The sequence below is a fragment of the Opisthorchis viverrini genome, assembly GCF_000715545.1.
Source record: "Opisthorchis viverrini unplaced genomic scaffold opera_v5_142, whole genome shotgun sequence".
Taxonomy (NCBI): Eukaryota; Metazoa; Platyhelminthes; class Trematoda; order Opisthorchiida; family Opisthorchiidae; genus Opisthorchis; species Opisthorchis viverrini.
In genome coordinates, this window is record NW_008751797.1 from 527,857 (window position 1) to 545,811 (window position 17,955).

Sequence of the window (17,955 nt, forward strand, 5' to 3'; positions counted from 1 at the left end):
TATCCTTGCCATTAGACGGCTTTCGAAATGGGATGGTTGGGATTTTGCCTATGCATAATCTCAACTCACTTGCTATATAAGATATATCTGTTCAAGTGGTCTGTGTATGCGCCACCATTAGCGGCGATGAAGCTTATCGACAAAAGGTTCTACGCTATCCTTAGCTTCTCTCCGTCTTTCTTTCCTCATCAAGGTTTTCTTGGTTGGACAATTTTGCACATTAACACTGGGGGTAATGAAACAATCACTCCAGCAAGGTTTTGCAGACGAGACCCCGATAGGTAACGGTTGGACTGGTCTTCATGATTGGTTGACTGGTAAATTGTTTTTATAACGACACATCCCATCCTGTTCACCATTTCATGCAGTGTGTTTGAACGGGGGGTAAATTTGTCCTTCCCTCTGTGGGCATTGCCTTGCAAAGGGGTATCATATAATAAGGTATTCAAGCGTCGTTGATGATGTGTCAGATTCTCGAGCGTCAGGCAAAAAGGCGAATGTGTTGTATTATCATTCGTGTGATTTAATGTCTGAGAACATTTTTGAGATTAACTGTTTGTCACTCTAGACGTTCCACAGCATGCATTTTCTTATCGGAGCATTCGCCTGCCTAGATGATTACTCAACTTCTTGTATCCATTTGCATTTTTCTAATTGATGAAATTGATGCTTATCACTCTTCGTTGTGCGTGTAAGATTTCATGGACATCCAAATCACCTTTGGCCTGGTGTCATATCTACGTCTTACATTCCTCCCATGGTGGAAGAGTAAGATTGCATTTCTCTAGGTCTCGAAGCAACAGCTGTTTTGCCAAATTTCCTTTCTTCAGAGCTTTCGTTACTAATTCTTCGTCAAGATCCCGGTCAACGGTCACCTGAATTGTTAATTGTGCTGGCTGATGACAAATCACCCTAGAGTTCGCCTTCTGATTTTTTGCTCAAATATTTCTCCGATGCTTCTCCTTTTTATTTGCATCCCCACTCAGGCTACTACACTTTAGGTCCCAGCCTGCGAACTAGTCACTGGAAATTTCAATAAATACAAATGATACGCTAAAAATTAGAATAGCCGATACCAGTGACATATGATCTGGAGTTTTCTTTATCTAAATGAATAGTAATATTTTTTACGTTTCGTCGTTCTGCTCCTTCCATGGACCGTTTTGCTGATTTCAAAAGAAAACAGAGAAAATAATTCTTGCTCTGAAATAGTTTTTCATTAATTATTAAAAATAGTGCTGAGGCAGAAATCTTGCCATATTTAAGGTCAACTAACTGATAAGGGTTGATACATCCTAAGTCATTTCGCTGGGTTTTTGCATCTACCAAAGCAGAGGGAGACATATTGCTGGAAGGCTATGAGCCTGTTAGTCTTATCTAAGCTAACCTCAACTGTGAAAGAGACCTGCAGACTTCTCAGCTGACTAGCTTCTGTCATTAGAAGATGATACAAACGCGGTTACAGTCAACCTAAGTTCTCTGAGATATTTTCAGCTCCTTGGTGGGGCCAGTATGACTCCGTTTCAGGTGGCTCTGAACCTTACAGGAAATAACACGACTGATCAGGGTAGCGCCCATTCTGTCACTTCCTAGAAAAACAGTGTGGCTAATAATCGTCTCTCATTGGGCACCGTTGGTTCAGTATTTGACCAGCAAATTAAGGATCTAATTTGCAGATAATCAGAGAAACCAGGTTGACAATCTCGATCATGTCGGTTGACTGTGGCAAACGAAGATTTTTGGACACATTTAAGTAGCTGTCTCTCTGAGCAGCCCCAGGAAGAAAATCAGTTAAACGAACCGCTTCTTGGAAAACGGAACATTTCGGGCAGCGATGTACTACGGCACATTCAAAAGGTGTGCTCTTAATGTTTTCACTTTTTCGTAGCGTTGTAAGTGAGCTTATCGTATTTATTTTAACGTCAGCAGTGTTAGGGGAACCTGGAATCCTGCTTATGTTCCTCCCTGTCATTGAAGACTAAGTTATAACGCCTTTACTGCCTCGAGGAATTTCCCTTGTTACGGAGAACATTTAGCCAGACAACAAAGTTCTAACAGGGCTACCTTAGCACCGGTTCGGTTTCAAAAGCCGTGCACACATTAAACATCGTCGTACCAAAATAATTTGGTACCACTTACTGCCACTTTTGACTCCGGTGTTAGCAAGAATGCCCCGTAAAGTAGTACAAAAAACTCACGCTAACTGCGTTTGGCTTGAAGGGTACTTTATTTCCGATGAACAACTGACTAATGATGTTGCACGTTCAGTGGACCGTTTCATCAATACATCAATCCCAGGTTCCCATGCGGTAAAAAATTCACAATTTCACATGGTGTGCGTATTTTTGCAGAACGATCAAATTTACAGTAACGAAAAATGAAGAAGTAATGGTGCTTTACAGTACATCTGGCACATAAAAGCGTCGAATTTGTGGAGGGATAAATGCAGTTTAGTTACTCGAAATGTTTGGCTGGTTCTCCAGTAACAATAGGCGCTAATGAATGAATATTAAATAGTCGCTATTTGCGTCGGATACGCGCTTCCGTATATTTAATTTCCGGATAGAATACGGAAGGGTTATCTTTTTCTATCAAATCCTATTTAGGTTATCTCAAAATGGTCAAGATGTGGACCATGACTGGCGTTCATTTCTTGAAGCATGTAAATAGTGGCCACAAGTTTGAAAATTCACTGTACATCCCAAAAGGTTTCCGGTTCGACTGCTAGCGAAGTTGCAAAGTCCGTGAGACCGAGTTGGCAAAAAATGTTTTTGAGACCCCCCAAATATTGGTCCTGCCGATGCGCAGCTTCCCAAAGGTTCAACAGCGACTCAGTTGGATTAGCGAGATTGGCCAGATATGGTACATGGCTGAAAACGAGGAAATTTCTAAACGGTATACTCAATGACGGCAATAAAGCATCTAATTTAATTTTAGCGCCAAGAACTGACAAGCGCCTAATTTTTCACTGACTGAAAATTTCTGGCCAAACTTACTTGTGTACAACTACTTAAAACATTTGTAACGTGTGATGTGGACTCTTGCTAAAAAATCAATAATCTTGTTGATCTCCAACAAGAAAATAATTTGAATGTAGACGGCCATTTATAAAACTCGCGATTTCCAAAAACAACTTTTCAAAACTATTTTGTAGTTCAAAAAGTGGTCGGGAAATCAGCCAAGGATTGGGTTGTTTTAAAGGGAGTTAAAAGGTCACCCATAAATTTGATGTATAAACCGATTGGATTGCGTTCTCACCAACTGAGATTATACGATCAATTAATTAGGTATTTAGGAGTGGGCAGCGTTTTTATACGTCTGTTGAACATCTAGACTGATCTTAGCTTATTGTTATGGTTGTGGTGAGCTATCCCACCAATTTGTCCATAGACCCGTCCCCGGATCGAATGGTATTTGACTGACCTTTGCACGCTGCTTCATTTGTTCCACTTTGACTATATCCCCTTGTCTTGGAAGCTACCCTCATTTTTCACGCCAGGCTGATGGTCAGCCCTAGCCAAAAACCCACAGTAAGTTGATGTTGCTTCGCTAGCAGTAATACATAGATAGAGTCAGCTAGTAGATGTGCGTAGAATGGGTACAAATATATAGTCTGTACAAGGTAAGTAGACTTCTGCGAACATTGTCCCAAAGGTTTCTCTCACCTACCCCACATTTTTACATTTCAGAGTCTCCACGTGTTCCAAATTTGAGTTTTTTTCCCTCCGATTTTCATATATGAAGATCAACTTTAACTGAAGTGTTGTATTTTGTTCCATACTAAAATCTTTCGGTAATAATTTTTTCATGTCCGTGAGGCTACTCTGGTGCATAGTGGTGTCCATTCGGCACATTTTGATACACTTGAAGCACTTGTTGAGACATGAAGATACAATCCATGAGGAAATAAGCGTTCAGTCATTTCCGGTAATCGCTAAGAAAAACGCCACTCACACCAGCAGACATATTCTCAGAACAAATGTGGGGCAGGTTTGGTTTGAATCTGACGTGACATAAGGCAGTTATTCGTCATTATGCTGTCATGGCGGACATTTGAGCACATTTTTCAGGAATCAGACTATTTGTTTTGATCTACCCAGCTTTGCTTGCGCAAAGGTAATTGTTTTAAGATAACTGTTTGCCATGACTATTTACTTCAAAACGTTTATTCCTTTATTTACTGTTCCAACACCAACTGCCCCTAGTTCAAAGGAAGGGTTGCCCCACTTTACCAAGCTTATAGGTGGCAAGGTCATAGTACGCAAAATGAAGACTCTATTCACGCAGATAAGCTTTGCGTCGTCTTAGATTTTTATCGTGGCATTTACTTTTAGAAGCAACTGGGAGGGTTGATTCGCGTCCGTGATACACCAAAATGTTTTGCTTAATCTTATCAGGATCAAAAATGAGACGGTGACGTCTTTCAAGGTCAAAATTAAACGATTTCAAACCTAGGGTATGTTTATAGCCGTATAAATAGCATCAGACATTAGGATTTCTTGGAGAGAAAAATGTGTCTTTTTTTGACATAGTGAACTGTAGACGGATATAATACTGGTTTGTGATGCTGGAAAATTTTTGTACTTCAGGCCGAATTGTTGGCTATTGTTCATTTGGGTGGGCTAAGCAATTCGCCTGCAAACATGCCTTCAACAAACGCGGCATATTATGAATGCGTGGCAAGGTGATGGTTCGTCGTAGTACGTTGAATTGCAAGTTCTGAGCAGTACTGTGATTTCGTCTGTGCATGTACTTACATAAGACTTCTTGATACCATGGAAAGATTTTTCAGTGACTTCGTAGACACGAGCGCCCTCACTGTTTGTAACGGCTTGATGACTTTCAAAGTGTTTAATAACAGAACAGAATGGAAATTGCCGAATAACTTAGCTTTGAAGCAAGTAGCCTTGACATAGGCAACATTTCACGCTTATCTAACTTTCTCTAACAAGTTCTAATGATAACGTCGCGTCTGAAGAGGAGTAAAACTTGACCGGATCATTTGAAATCGTACTTGTAGGAACAAAAATTCCAGAAAAGCGGAAGTGAACCGATTTGTGGGTGTGTTGTACACATGCACCAATGCCTTCTTGAAACGTATTTTCTAATGCTTTATTACATATCCCAGTTGTAGTAATCTTCCTAGGAATTCAGCTTTATTTGAAGAACAATCTGCCAGACCGTGTAATCCTGTTACTGTCGATTATGAAATGCCCTTGGGCTTCAGATTCTTTAGAAATTTCTTGGTTATACATCAATTTGGTATACGTTGTCTCTTTATTTTTTTACTTAGATATGCCATGTTGCTGTGTCACTTCCTGCAATCTACGTCCGACTGCGATTTCACTGGTGATTTATTGGATGGGTGGCATTGGGTTCACTATCAGGAATGTGTACATAAAGTTTTGCAGGTCTGATCCATTTTCCATTTACAAGTTCTTGCACCAGCGGTATTCGATTATCTTTTTCTCATCTGACTGTGAACGTGACGTCTTTGAGTGTGACTATTAGCCGTTCATATGCGCCATGCAAGTAGTATGTCCCGTATCTGCGGTAATCCGGTTGTACCATTTCCTCTTGTTATTCCATCACTCTTTCAATCGTGAGCAAGTTAACTGGTGGTTGCCTTGGCCCTCTTCTCATGTTCCTTCAATCTCAGATGGGCCTCTATACACAAACGCCCTAAATCGCGAATATTCTTTTCTGGTTCTTTATTTTTACTGCACCAAAATCGGCCTGAATTAAGCTTGTCTTGGCTTTTACGGATAGACTGTGACTGAACAGACCGGTTAAAAAAATAAGGTGATTATTCTTTCTTGCTATTGCGCAGTTTATTCACTGGAGGATTCAGCATTGTTTCTGAGAAGGCCCTGAACTTGCATTAAGATTTCTTAATTTTTACAATAAATCCGCCATTAAAATTTCCACCATCAGTTAAAGAATCGGAGAAATTAAATGCAACTTGAAAATATGTAGAATAGTCTGAGGTTTGGAGCACCCATTATCATTTTCTCATTACTCTTGGTGGTGAGTTTTCTTGTGTGATGCATGCAGTTTTCGATTTAACCAGCTAATGCCTGGGATGTAAATTACCTCAAATATAATAGGAAGGTTACCGTAACTACCATCGGTAAGTAGAATTCAGCACAAACAAACGTTATACAAACACGTACACATAACAACCAGATACACCCACATACCACGCACGACCAGTAAAGAAATATCCGTAACCCAATTACTCATTTCAATGAAATCAGCATAACAACGGTATTCCGTTGATTCGAATTTACTTGACATCTTGCGTGGAGCCGAAGTTTCGACGAATGTAGCTCACAAGCGCAAAGAAGCAAACCGTTGTATTTATGTAAGCTATGCGGCAAAATAAACTCGGTCTCCAGCCACTGTCAGTCATTGAAAATTGTACTCGAACCACAAAAATAAGGTTAAAAAATCTTCCTACACAGTCCGCTGAACAACATCATGAGTAATATGTTGCACAACTTTATTTCCAACAAAGAATGATGTTTAGATCCAAGAAACAGTAAAGTGGTATGCAGTCTGCTTATAAACATGGGCAATTCATAGAATAGCTGAGGTGAGTTAATGATTTTCTAAAACACCTAAATAAGGAAACCCAAAAGGCTGGCTGAGTGTACGGCAGTGGCCTAAATAGACTATAAAAGATAGACTGGTTAGTTACACATCCGATAAGAGTGAACATTTTGTATAAAGTTTGAATTTGATCAGTTTGGAATGAAACACCTGTTATGGGTACGTGCGAAAACAAACGGATGTCGACATATATATGAACATACCTGCAATCTAACTAGTCCATATTCAGCAGGATGATGACAGATTAGTCACGTGAGGACTACTGTTTTATGTGAACAGACGTGATAAATAATACTAGAATATAAAATGCCAACTTTCAAGCGTATGTACCTGTGCCTGGGCGTTTCCTCAAGGCGCCTGGTTACGCTGGATTGGCAGGCATATTGATGACACTCAGACAGGCGGACGTGATGGAGAATGAACGTTAAATACCAGGTCACTCATAACGGAACTTAAAGTACCAGGGGCAACTTGTGATCGAGTATGAAAGTACTGGATATCTCTGGCTGTCCAAAGATAAAATATTTCCCCTAGGACTTAAGCAAGTGAGTATTAAGATCGTGTAAACAGAATTTGGAATTCGTGGACTTGAATACGGACCCTTCATAAAAGAATATACCAGTCGCTTTTCTCTATCTCATATCCACCAAGATTTTGGAATCTATCCAGGATATAAACAATGCGTCTGTAGTAGTAATTTTGAAGGCCACTAATCTATACCTTGTTTTTTGTGTTCTTAAATCATCGATTACCAAGCGTATTTCTGAAACAAGTGAACTGGCTGAACTGCTCATGCCTTTGGTATATATCTAATCAATCGAAACTCGGAAACATTGACGTCCCTTGAAGCAATACTGATAAGAAAACTGCAGCAAAAACTGCGCGCACATCAGTCAACGATTTAAGCATCCAGTACCCCCGACGTTAACCTCAACCATGCCCTTCCTCAGCGCTATGTTTCAGTTGATCCAGTCAATTCGTTGTCACCTTCACTTATTAATATTTTCATCCGCGACTGATAAGGTTTTAAAATGCCAAAGCTTCGTAACCTATAACACCTATAACTATTCCTAATTTGGTTGATCCTTTGTTGGCTATTGGCTTCAGTGATGCATAGGTTATTACAATGTACTGGAAAGCAGAGAAGGAATATACACCTGCTCCACCCTTGCTGAGAACCAACGGTGGGTCTCTCGCGGAACCCAAGAAAGTTTCTAACCAGGGACCTCCCTGCTGGTAGTTTAAACGCTCAAGTGTTCAGCAGCAAGCAGTTGGTCAGCAGTATGACTAATAAGCCATATCATCACTTTAATTACACATTCGACTGGTACCGATTTATCTTCAAGTGATCAACGTTCACTGTTTCAGAATACAACGAACGATCCGCTCAGCAAAGACGGTACAGTTATCTATCTTAACCTTTATGCCTGCACTGTTAATCTTTCTGGGAAATCAGAACCATTAAGTGCAGCGTACCTTTCGAGTTTCATCCCCTTCGCCAGATCTTGCCAGTTATTTTGCATGTTCATAAAGTCGCAGATAATTTCTCTTGTGCTGTCTTTTATGCTGAAAAACAAACAAAACTAAAGTGAAATTACTTACGCAGCTCTAAAATCCTGAAATTTGTGACGTAACAAAAAGATGATATTCTTTCTTAATTATCCACTGTACTATTATCGTTTGCACACAGATTTTAATGACATTTATCCTATTACTTATCTCCATACAAGCATACGGGAATCAGACTACTACGGCATCATCGGTTTTCATTGTTTTTCTTGGTGCCAACTCAACCGAATTTCAACATACTGTCTTGTTCAGTATATTTTTCAAACGAGTGTGCTGCAGAAAAACAACCTTGTGTCTACCGGTTTTGGGCTGCCGAAGACATTTTAACAACCTTATACCTAGTATATTGTCAAATTGAATTATCTTGTTCTACAAACGGAATATTGTTTCCCAGGCAGAAAGCTTCTGATAGGATAGCAAAAGTGGACATTTTTCGAAACATCTCTCGTTTGATGTCAAAGTGAGTAATCTGATCTGGTTACCAAGGCTGGAGAGATATTTTCATTCATATATTAAGCACGAGTGGTAACTACAGTCTTGGATCCCCCGATTTAGTGTGCATATCTACGTGTGATTCATTCCACACCATCCCGTATCTGCGGGGACAATAATTCAATGTTTCTATCTTGTGTTCCTTCCAACAAATCCTGTTTGCCTAATGGGTCACTAGGATTCAGTTTAGTCTCGATTTTCATAGTGTAGAAGAGCATTATACTAGTAGATTGAGACCTATTCCATATATCACATTAGTTGTTTATTATCGCTATGTTCTATTCCTCTATCCTGCATTGTGAAGCAAGCCGTACGGGATAAGCTAATAAGACGGCCTCTAATCAGTCAGCTCTACTCAAGATTATTTACTGTGTTTGAAGAAATTGGACGGTACCTAAGATCAACTAAATGACAACAGATGACAACAAAAAAAGAAACCCCCCTGATTACACGTTCATGAGCAATCCCAAGTTAAACCAGTAAGTGAAACCAAATTCGTATAAGCCATAAAAAGCTTGGAAAAGCTTACCGGAAGAATGTTTTTTTGTTGTTTGGGATAGCCACTGGAACAGTATTTGTATTTGAGGTAACATTCTGTCCAACAAATGTGAGTATGAAACGTAAGAAACAATTAACAATTTGACAATTCGTGAACCACGATTTCTAAATGTATAACATTGCATTTTTATCACCTAATGTGGAGGGTATAGCAGTGGTTTTTTTCAAATAACCGATGAAAGCTTCCCTTAGCTACTTCAAATTAAAACGCAAAGCTGCATCTAATTCAAATAACATGTCTGATTTAAGCGGAACGATTTTTATTCAACCGTAGATGAAAGAGGTCAAATATGAATTTCAGTGATGGTTCTAAAAGTTGATAAAAATGGTTTGAGCCCACTTTAATTCAAAAGCCAACACGGCCAAATTTATAGACGTTCATGTAAATGATATGCGACCCCATAGTGTCTTCAAGCTTCACGCTTTCGTCATGTAAGCATATAAGCTCAAAAAGACCCCAATACACTTCTTTGTCCCTTTATGCTCTACTTTTCAATATCTTATTCTCCTGGGTAAGAAGTCGCCGACCTTAACACTAATGTCAGAAGCGATTTCCACTTGCAGTATAAATTAAATAGTTAGCGTGCATGTGAAGCGCATAGCCAAATGCCAGATTGGTTCAATGAACATGCTCGGACCAAGTTTTTCTTGCACCTATTCAGTGGTACTATTTTCTTGTCGGGGTGTCAGAATCTGACGAAGAGGCATCGGAAATTTGCACACGCCCGATTGGTGTTGTTTTACATTGACAAACTAAATCAGAAATATAATTTTTCTCCAACGCGGCGTAAAAATATGGGAGACCTATCGGTGTCTGTGGTAAATGAAACATTGGTTCGGAACAAGATGAAGTCTACGTTTATATGTAAACTTGTCCCATGCTGTAGTATGAGTACACTGAATATATTTGAATAAGTCATTGGCTGAGTAGAGACAATATTACAAGAGACTCTAACCAAAATGAACCAAGCTCGTATGCAACCCCACGGTTGCATATTAGCATTCTTTGCCATATACTAGTTGTCTTGTTATAAAACCCCTGGCAACCACCTAGGATTACCAGTATGATATTGACCATGAGGTACCTCATCCAACCTCCGAACCAAGGTATTTCGCCATGCACATAGGCTGTAAACATTAAAGTCGCGGTCCACTATGCATCTAATTTAACTGAGTGTTAATGTTGGCAAACTCCAGAATCAACTCAAGTCAAAGCGATTACCAATTCCTGCATTTACATCGGGAAAAACTTGTCACTGTCTTCTTTGTTGTGGGGTTCATCAAATCAAATGCGGTCACTTTGCTGCACTTTCCAAAATCTCACAAACGACGCCTTTATGGGTACAGAAATTTTCGTTTGTAACGAATCTCCTGTCACTGTCTTCTTTGTTGTGGGGTTCATCAAATCAAATGCGGTCACTTTGCTGCACTTTCCAAAATCTCACAAACGACGCCTTTATGGGTACAGAAATTTTCGTTTGTATGCGGACGAATCTCCGTCTTTACCCTCTTTTGTTCATCATAGAGAGAGGCACAAAAATAAGTTGTGTATGTGTGTGGGGTACATGTGGTCAGTTCTTTTAGAACACTAGGCTTTCACGGTGAGAAACCGTTGGATGAACATTTGCAGAGTGTTGGCTACGTATTTTGCGTTCAGTCTATAAAAGGGTTATGGTGATACCCGTTTTGCCGAAAAACTACTCTCGGCGTCTGACAAACAATGAAAGATAAAGGGAAAATGTGTTGTGGCAAAGACCCACTGCCATAATTATATAACCGTAAGCGTTTACTCGTCTTTATTTGTGAAGCAGATACACAATAACATCTTGATTAATTTGCTGAAATGATATCGGAATTGAAAATGAGTGTACCTTAAATTTTACACTGGTTAATTTATCTTTAGTGGTCTACTGTTTAAACATAGTTTTGGAATTTCTCCGCAGAATTTTGTTTTTTTTCTGCTCTTAACCAGTCGCTTTCTACATTTTATGAAGCTCGCAGAGAACATCTACCAGCGTTTATCTGCTTGTCCTGCGGAAAAGGTAGGACAAACGAGACAAGCCCGGAAAACATTGAACGGAAATGGCCAAGATGATTGACAAGCTAATCAGTTACAGAGAACCCACCTGGCGTGATATAAACCAGCGTGGGATAAACCCTAATTTTCAGAAACGTTGAGCAGAAAGGACGACCTAAATAAGTGTAGCATTTTCATTTTATTTAGTGGCCAAATTTACAAGCAGTTTTGTTGCTAATTTGCTAGGAGGCTGAGGAACACTTTAGGTCACCCATTCATTGGTGCAAAACTTTCTAGCCAAAAACTGTAATATCCGTGAAACAAATAATCAGTGTTTTGTAACTCACATCTATGCAGTCGCTTGAAATATGCAATACTTTTCGTTGTTCCCAGTTCATTCCTTGGAAAGCAATTATTCTGCAAGAAACTGAGTTCTGCGTGTGGTCAATGTGCTCTAGCGTAAAGGCACAATGTAACGTGGGCAGTTGTGTTCCACCCCAGATATGACGGAAAGGAACCTCCTATGGAAAAGTAATCACCAATAAAATCGCGTAAAATTTTTAGTTTGGCATAAATATTTCTGTTTTTAATGAAATGCAGATTTGTCACATAACCTTATCCCGGAAGAGCAGAGGAAGTAATAATTTTTCGAGAGAATGCAACATCTGCAATGTTCAGCAGTTTCAATCGATTCTTTTGGGTGAACGCCAGCAGGCTTCAAGAACAAATGTTATTATTCAAAATATCGCTTTGCTTGTGTGGATACTTCACCGTTCATCTTCGTCTTCTATTTTTTTTATTTCAGTCGCAAATAATTGTGAATAAATGCAAAGAAATACGCACGCACTTCACATTTTGTCTAAAACTAAATTAACGTGTTACTTTGGTTGTTAATTAGGTTTAATTCAACAGAGGCTCTTCACCTAATACGAAAACGTTTCTGGGGCCAACTGACTTTGTTAGTATGGACTCGGAGTTTGAGACGGAATCGCCATTGTAGGCAAAAACGTCACGCGTTTTAAATTCTGTCTCCAAACTAATGTGTTTTTATGATCCTTCTCAGCGTTTTTCTAGTTTCGTATGCCTTTCTGTATCTTACAGGCGAGTGGTAAATACAAAATAATCGAGCGCATTGAATTTGAAAATGGTGGGGTAGAAATACTTTTTCCTAGTTCTTACAATCAGTTAAGGCATTTTTAAGGCTGCCAGACAAGTTTTGTACGAAATGCTACCTAAAATATGGACACACATTTGTAGCAAAATCATCACAACGTATTAGGCAAGCCACATGAATACCACCAAGGCACCATTCCCATTTGAACGCTTATCCACCCTCATCAGCCTCTCAGAGCAGCCCACACCAGATGGTAAGTTTGAACTTGTACCACAATGGCCTCATCATATATATATATATAAGCTTAAACCCTGCCTCACTGGTACACATAATACGGGTTTATGCAAATCTTTAAAGAAAAAACAACATGTGGTGGAATAAGACTTTTCGGTTGTCGTGCGAAACCCTTTTTGAATATTTTTACAATCTTTTTTAAGCCACCTAGCATTTTTTGTCTGAGGCCGACCATTGAGGCCAAAATCCTTCCTCCAGTTGGCCAATTACATCACTAATTCGAATGCAACTCCGGGATCGCTTCGTTTAGCAGGAGACGCATTCGAATCATTGCTAACTAGGACCGATTTTTTAGTACCTTAGATCAGAACCCTTCGTCAAATAAGGTGTTTTCCAGTGGTTACAAGTTTCTCTGTCCTAGGTGGCCTGAAAGCTGTATACTTTAACAACAAATGGTTATAAACACCGTCTCGAATGTTAACACAGCCATCTGAACAATAAGGGTATATTTCCGTGCCCTCACATTTCAACTTGACCGTAAGAAAGACGTAGTATGTCACCAAATGCGAGGTATAAACATGTATCTTATTTATTGCACTTGACACGCGAGCTTGGATTCTTTATATCATATAACAAAGAATATTTGTATCTAAATTTTTTGACTACCTGAGTATTCATATGTAATCTACTTCGCCAGCCTTTGGATACATCTTCGATACTGAAGCACATCCCTTGGCCCGTATCGTAAAATGGCAGGGGATCTGTTGTGTCAAGAACATAACCATCCAGTCGGAGCTCTGTTGCTTTCACATGCTCCAGAATATCCTGTATGTCAGGCAAAATATAAACGCGAATATTGTAGTCCATAGTTGGGGTAGGTCGGGCTGAATAGGCGGTCAAACGCAGCATTTTCTTGGCCGGCCCGTCAGTCCTTATATTGGCGGGCCAAACTGGCAGTAATTCCAACTTCTGTTGTTCACACTTTGGCCTCAGACTTTCACCAATCAAACAGTAGCGTTGTGGCCGTTGAGTGAGTAGATGCACCTCTGAAGTGTTAATGTGACAGGTTATTCCAGGTTGAGATTTGATAATTTCGTATTCGTCCTTTTGCGATACTACTGCGCACACTTCCTGAAATTTGGAGCAGCAAAAGGCTTAGCTCAATTAAGCGGTATTTAAAATGTTCATGGGTATACAGTTATACAGATGTTGTATAAAAACATCTGAAGAATAATTCGTACATACCATGGATGGTAGACTGCTAGAAAAAAGGTGTCTTTCACGATTTTCAAGAACCGGAACTGAGTAGCACAGCTTTGCTTGCATCAAAGACTCAGGCCACAATAAGAGCTTTAATCTCCCTCTATGTACCGCTACGTTTGTGCACTGGGGACGTGACAACTGAAACAAATATTACTGGAACAAAATTGGCAGTTTTATTCTGTTTAGTATAACTGCTTTTGGTTATCACTGTTTACTATCCTCAGTGCGGACGTTAAACTAGATTTTTATTCAAACATCTTTCTGCCGTCCGTTTAGTACTATTCGCAATTATTACTATATAGGTGATAGCGTTTTAATCATCCACACCAACCTCCTAAATACTCTTTTCCATGGGAGGGAGTTTACAGTTCTTGTTTACTATTTCAAAGCCTCCTGCAGTCCTCACAATTTCACAGTGCATTACAACAATTTGATACAAAACAGAAAAGGCTGGTGAGATATTCATTTGGACGTTCCGGTAACGAAAAATCGAAGAAAAAAGGAAGTTAATGCTGTATTTCCATTATCAGAAAATGAAGTTCGGTTGCATAGTGAATTTTAGCAAATAAGTTATTGTTTGTATTTTCTCTGCCACCAAATCTAAAGTACGTTTAACCTTCAAGTACACATACTATCAAAGTGATGCAAAAATGCTGTCAATACTCGTCTAGTTTCCTATGCCTGTTTCCTGGAAAAACGAAACTTTATAATCATGTCAAAAGCTCAAGCTTTATGGATATTGAATGATTCATTCTAAGTATCGTAAAAAACATGCAGTGCCTTTACCAGGCAAATGGCACATCGCTCGCTGCTATTATCTAGGTACTCACATTTGGGCGGCCTATATAAACCAATCCTGGTCGTCCCATCAATCGGTCGAGCAAGTGCATATTATTCCTAATAACTCACAAATGTTCACCAATGAAGGACACTGTTCCTGATAACGAAATTTTACGTTAGATATCATTGCTCGTGTGTGTGGTCAACCCTGTAAAGGCAACTCATTCCACCTAAATTCCGGTGCCTTCTACACGTACTCATTTCAAGAACATAAATGGTGCATTTGTACGTGAGATAGATACACCCGATCATTCCAAACCATGTAATAGTTGACTGGTTCAATTAATACCTGACAAGTGTGGTGGAAATACGTCAGAGCTAATTATCTGGACTGCAAACTTTCCGTTGCTATATGGGATCCTTCATTACGCACAACAACACACACTGTGCTTTAGGGTCATCTCATCCGCTGGAATCGCCTTAATGAGACAAGAAAACATGGTATGTTACAACAATCAGCCATGACTACCGTCACCTGAGATTGCTGCACGCCTAAAACAAAAGTATAGGATTCTGACTGAGCACATTTTTCCAAAAATATAACTTCGAAAACGAAGGCGGCAAATGAAGCCGCCTGATGTCCGGGTTCAAATTTATGGTTTTCAAATCCCACATTATTAGGTCACGGCCTCCTAATTACGCAGCAGCTAATACGTGGATTGAGTGGGCTTTATAGCTTCAATGTGATTTGCGTGGGTTTGGGTTTGATTTCGAATTTTTCCAGGTTTCAGATGTAGTTTGCGCAGTGCACAAGTAATAATCCGGGAAAATTAGGACAGCTACATCAGCAGTGTCAGGAATGTGTGCAAAACATCTTTTCTACTTCAACAGTATTTAATCCCTTACACCTATCAGCGAGTGGACATCAATTCGCGGTTAATATAAACGAAATCCATGATGAATAAACGCCAGGGAAACATAAGAAAGGTCGACAACTAAAATCATGCGTCCCTGGACACAGAATTCACGAAACACTTGGGAATTTAACCTTGATTCCGTTTCAGCGTGATCTACGCTGTCGTTTAGGATATTCCGCCAAACCATATCCTTTCAGACAGGTTGATCGCCGCGGACGAAGATCTCGTGACAAAATGACGGTCATTCATTTCCTTCAGGATCGCATAAATTATGACAAAGAATAAAACTACCCACTATCTTTTCCTCACAAACCTAACACTCATGAGCACCATTACGTGGCGGATTTTTTGGGTTCCAGTCCTGAGGTATTATCTTGGAGATTGGACCAAACTTTTACAACCAAGACATCCGCAGGAGTATCAGCTATAACAAATATACGAATCATTCTCCCTGAACAGCCTGGGCTACTGTGGACGTTTCGGTGTTCCGTAAATTGGTGCAAAATGTTTGTGTTTTCCCACTGATTCCCTTCAGACTTCGCTGGCTTAGAGAATGAGAGGATCATATGCCCAAGCCGGTTAATTTAATATTGCAGTGGTATGTTTATAAAACAGTAAAATCTAGACCTGGGGGTCGAAAGAACCACGGTAAATTCTTACCTTCCAACAAGTCAGTATGGATGAGCGTGTTACGCTATCGTGTCCTTGTTCATATTCCTGGAACAAAGAGTTACAATCACAAATCTTTGGCTTGGTTCCCTTGCCGTCTTCACATTTGGGGATTGTTAGCGCGGACTGTACACCTGTGGCAACAACACGGAGATACCACGGGCCTTCATCTAGAGCAGCACAATGGGGAAAACTGAGAACAACCTCCTGATGCGGGTGCATTGATATGGGACCAAACTGAACAACGGGACTGAGAAGAGTCTGATGATCTACAAATTAAAAGAAAAATTTTGTCATCACCAAAATTAGTGAGGTGGTGGTACATGGCTGAGCTGGAATTGAACATCCGTCAGCTGCAGCTTAAATGTATCAGACATTTTAGACAAACGATCATGTTTTCAGGCTACAAAGTACAGTTTATCTGTAATCTTGGAAATTAAGCGAAGTGGATAGATATTGTCTCATTAGTATTTTTATTGAAGATTGACATTTTTTCTGATTTTTTATTAAGTAGCTAAAGGAATAACGAAAACACTAAAACGAAGATATTCCTCTACGCTTTTCGCCTATTATTTGGTTCATCATCGTTGTTCGGTCGATCTTACTTGCAGTAGCAATGAAACACTTTAGCAGATTGAACCAATATCCATTACTTCCGACATTTGAAATAACAAACGTAACTTCTCCTTTGGCTTATTTCGGCAAGATAACAGTCGAACACCCTGCCATCGAGTGCAAACTGTGTTACGAAAACCTTCAAAACCACTGACAACGCATATAACTTCCCAATCTTATAATGCGACTAAGTCGGTTTTGATAGGCGAATATCGGTCTGCATTATTTGCGCAAAAGATTTTGACTCGGTTTGTGTTTTCTGTAACATTCTATATAATGAAATGTTGACTGTAATTCCCTTTGTATCTTCCATCAAGTGGAGCGCAATTCTTATTTTTCTGTTGTCAACTGTAAATGGTAAAACAAATGTTGACATGTTGAAGCATATCTCTTTACACTGCCCTGCACAAAACGGTTAAAGTAGACTTAGCGGTGTAAGCGCGGTCATCCATCAAAAAATGTAAACCCCGCGAAATGCAAGCAACAATAATAAGCATACTTTACTGAAAAAACCAGACTGAAAGAATTTGAATTGTTGTTGACAGGGGCAGGTTACAACCCCGCTAGGAAGATTCTCAACTGGGGTCACCAGTGTTGAAGGGTCCTTTTTGAACAATCACACAAGCAGATACGAAAGTATTTCCATTGGACTTCGGATAATAACTCAAACAAAAGTTAATGCCACTGACTTTATTTTGCGCACCAGCTTCGAGCAGCAGCATGTATGAAACCAATGCGACTGCCCTATTATCTACAGATCTCTCTTGTAACAGCCGTTGGTTTGGAATGATCACCCAAAGTGTACGTATGACACATGATTGGGTCAAAACCGCTGCATTCTTTGACCACAAATTCGTAATTCAACTAAAATCTATTTATGACTTGACATCTAACCTAGAGACTTTTTTCCATCACACGGTTGGGCTGCGGTAGCCGATCGATTTGTTCATTAGGACTTCTAAAGGAGATGGATTGAATATTAGGCTTGAAGTACCGTGACAGTATCTAGTATACAGTCTAGAAGAACGGGTTGCAAAATGAAAGCGAAAGATGCACTAATAACGTTTCACGAAATGCTTTACAGGGAGTTGTGCTAATATATATATATATATACA

At 39.7% G+C, this 17,955-nt stretch overlaps 1 protein-coding gene across 1 annotated transcript in view; it reads right to left on the minus strand.

The window, feature by feature from the left end:
• Nucleotides 1-2,311: 2,311 nt before the first annotated feature.
• The window catches only part of T265_06649 (hypothetical protein), a gene marked incomplete at both ends in the record, with an annotated part of 52,547 nt that continues 36,903 nt past the window's right edge, over nucleotides 2,312-17,955 (minus strand). Inside the window, 6 exons of the mRNA XM_009171969.1 lie at nucleotides 2,312-2,870; nucleotides 8,089-8,178; nucleotides 9,203-9,267; nucleotides 11,596-11,769; nucleotides 13,263-13,727; nucleotides 16,217-16,494. Coding sequence (XP_009170233.1) covers nucleotides 2,690-2,870; nucleotides 8,089-8,178; nucleotides 9,203-9,267; nucleotides 11,596-11,769; nucleotides 13,263-13,727; nucleotides 16,217-16,494 — 1,253 coding nt within the window. The remainder of the gene's footprint in view (nucleotides 2,871-8,088; nucleotides 8,179-9,202; nucleotides 9,268-11,595; nucleotides 11,770-13,262; nucleotides 13,728-16,216; nucleotides 16,495-17,955) is intronic.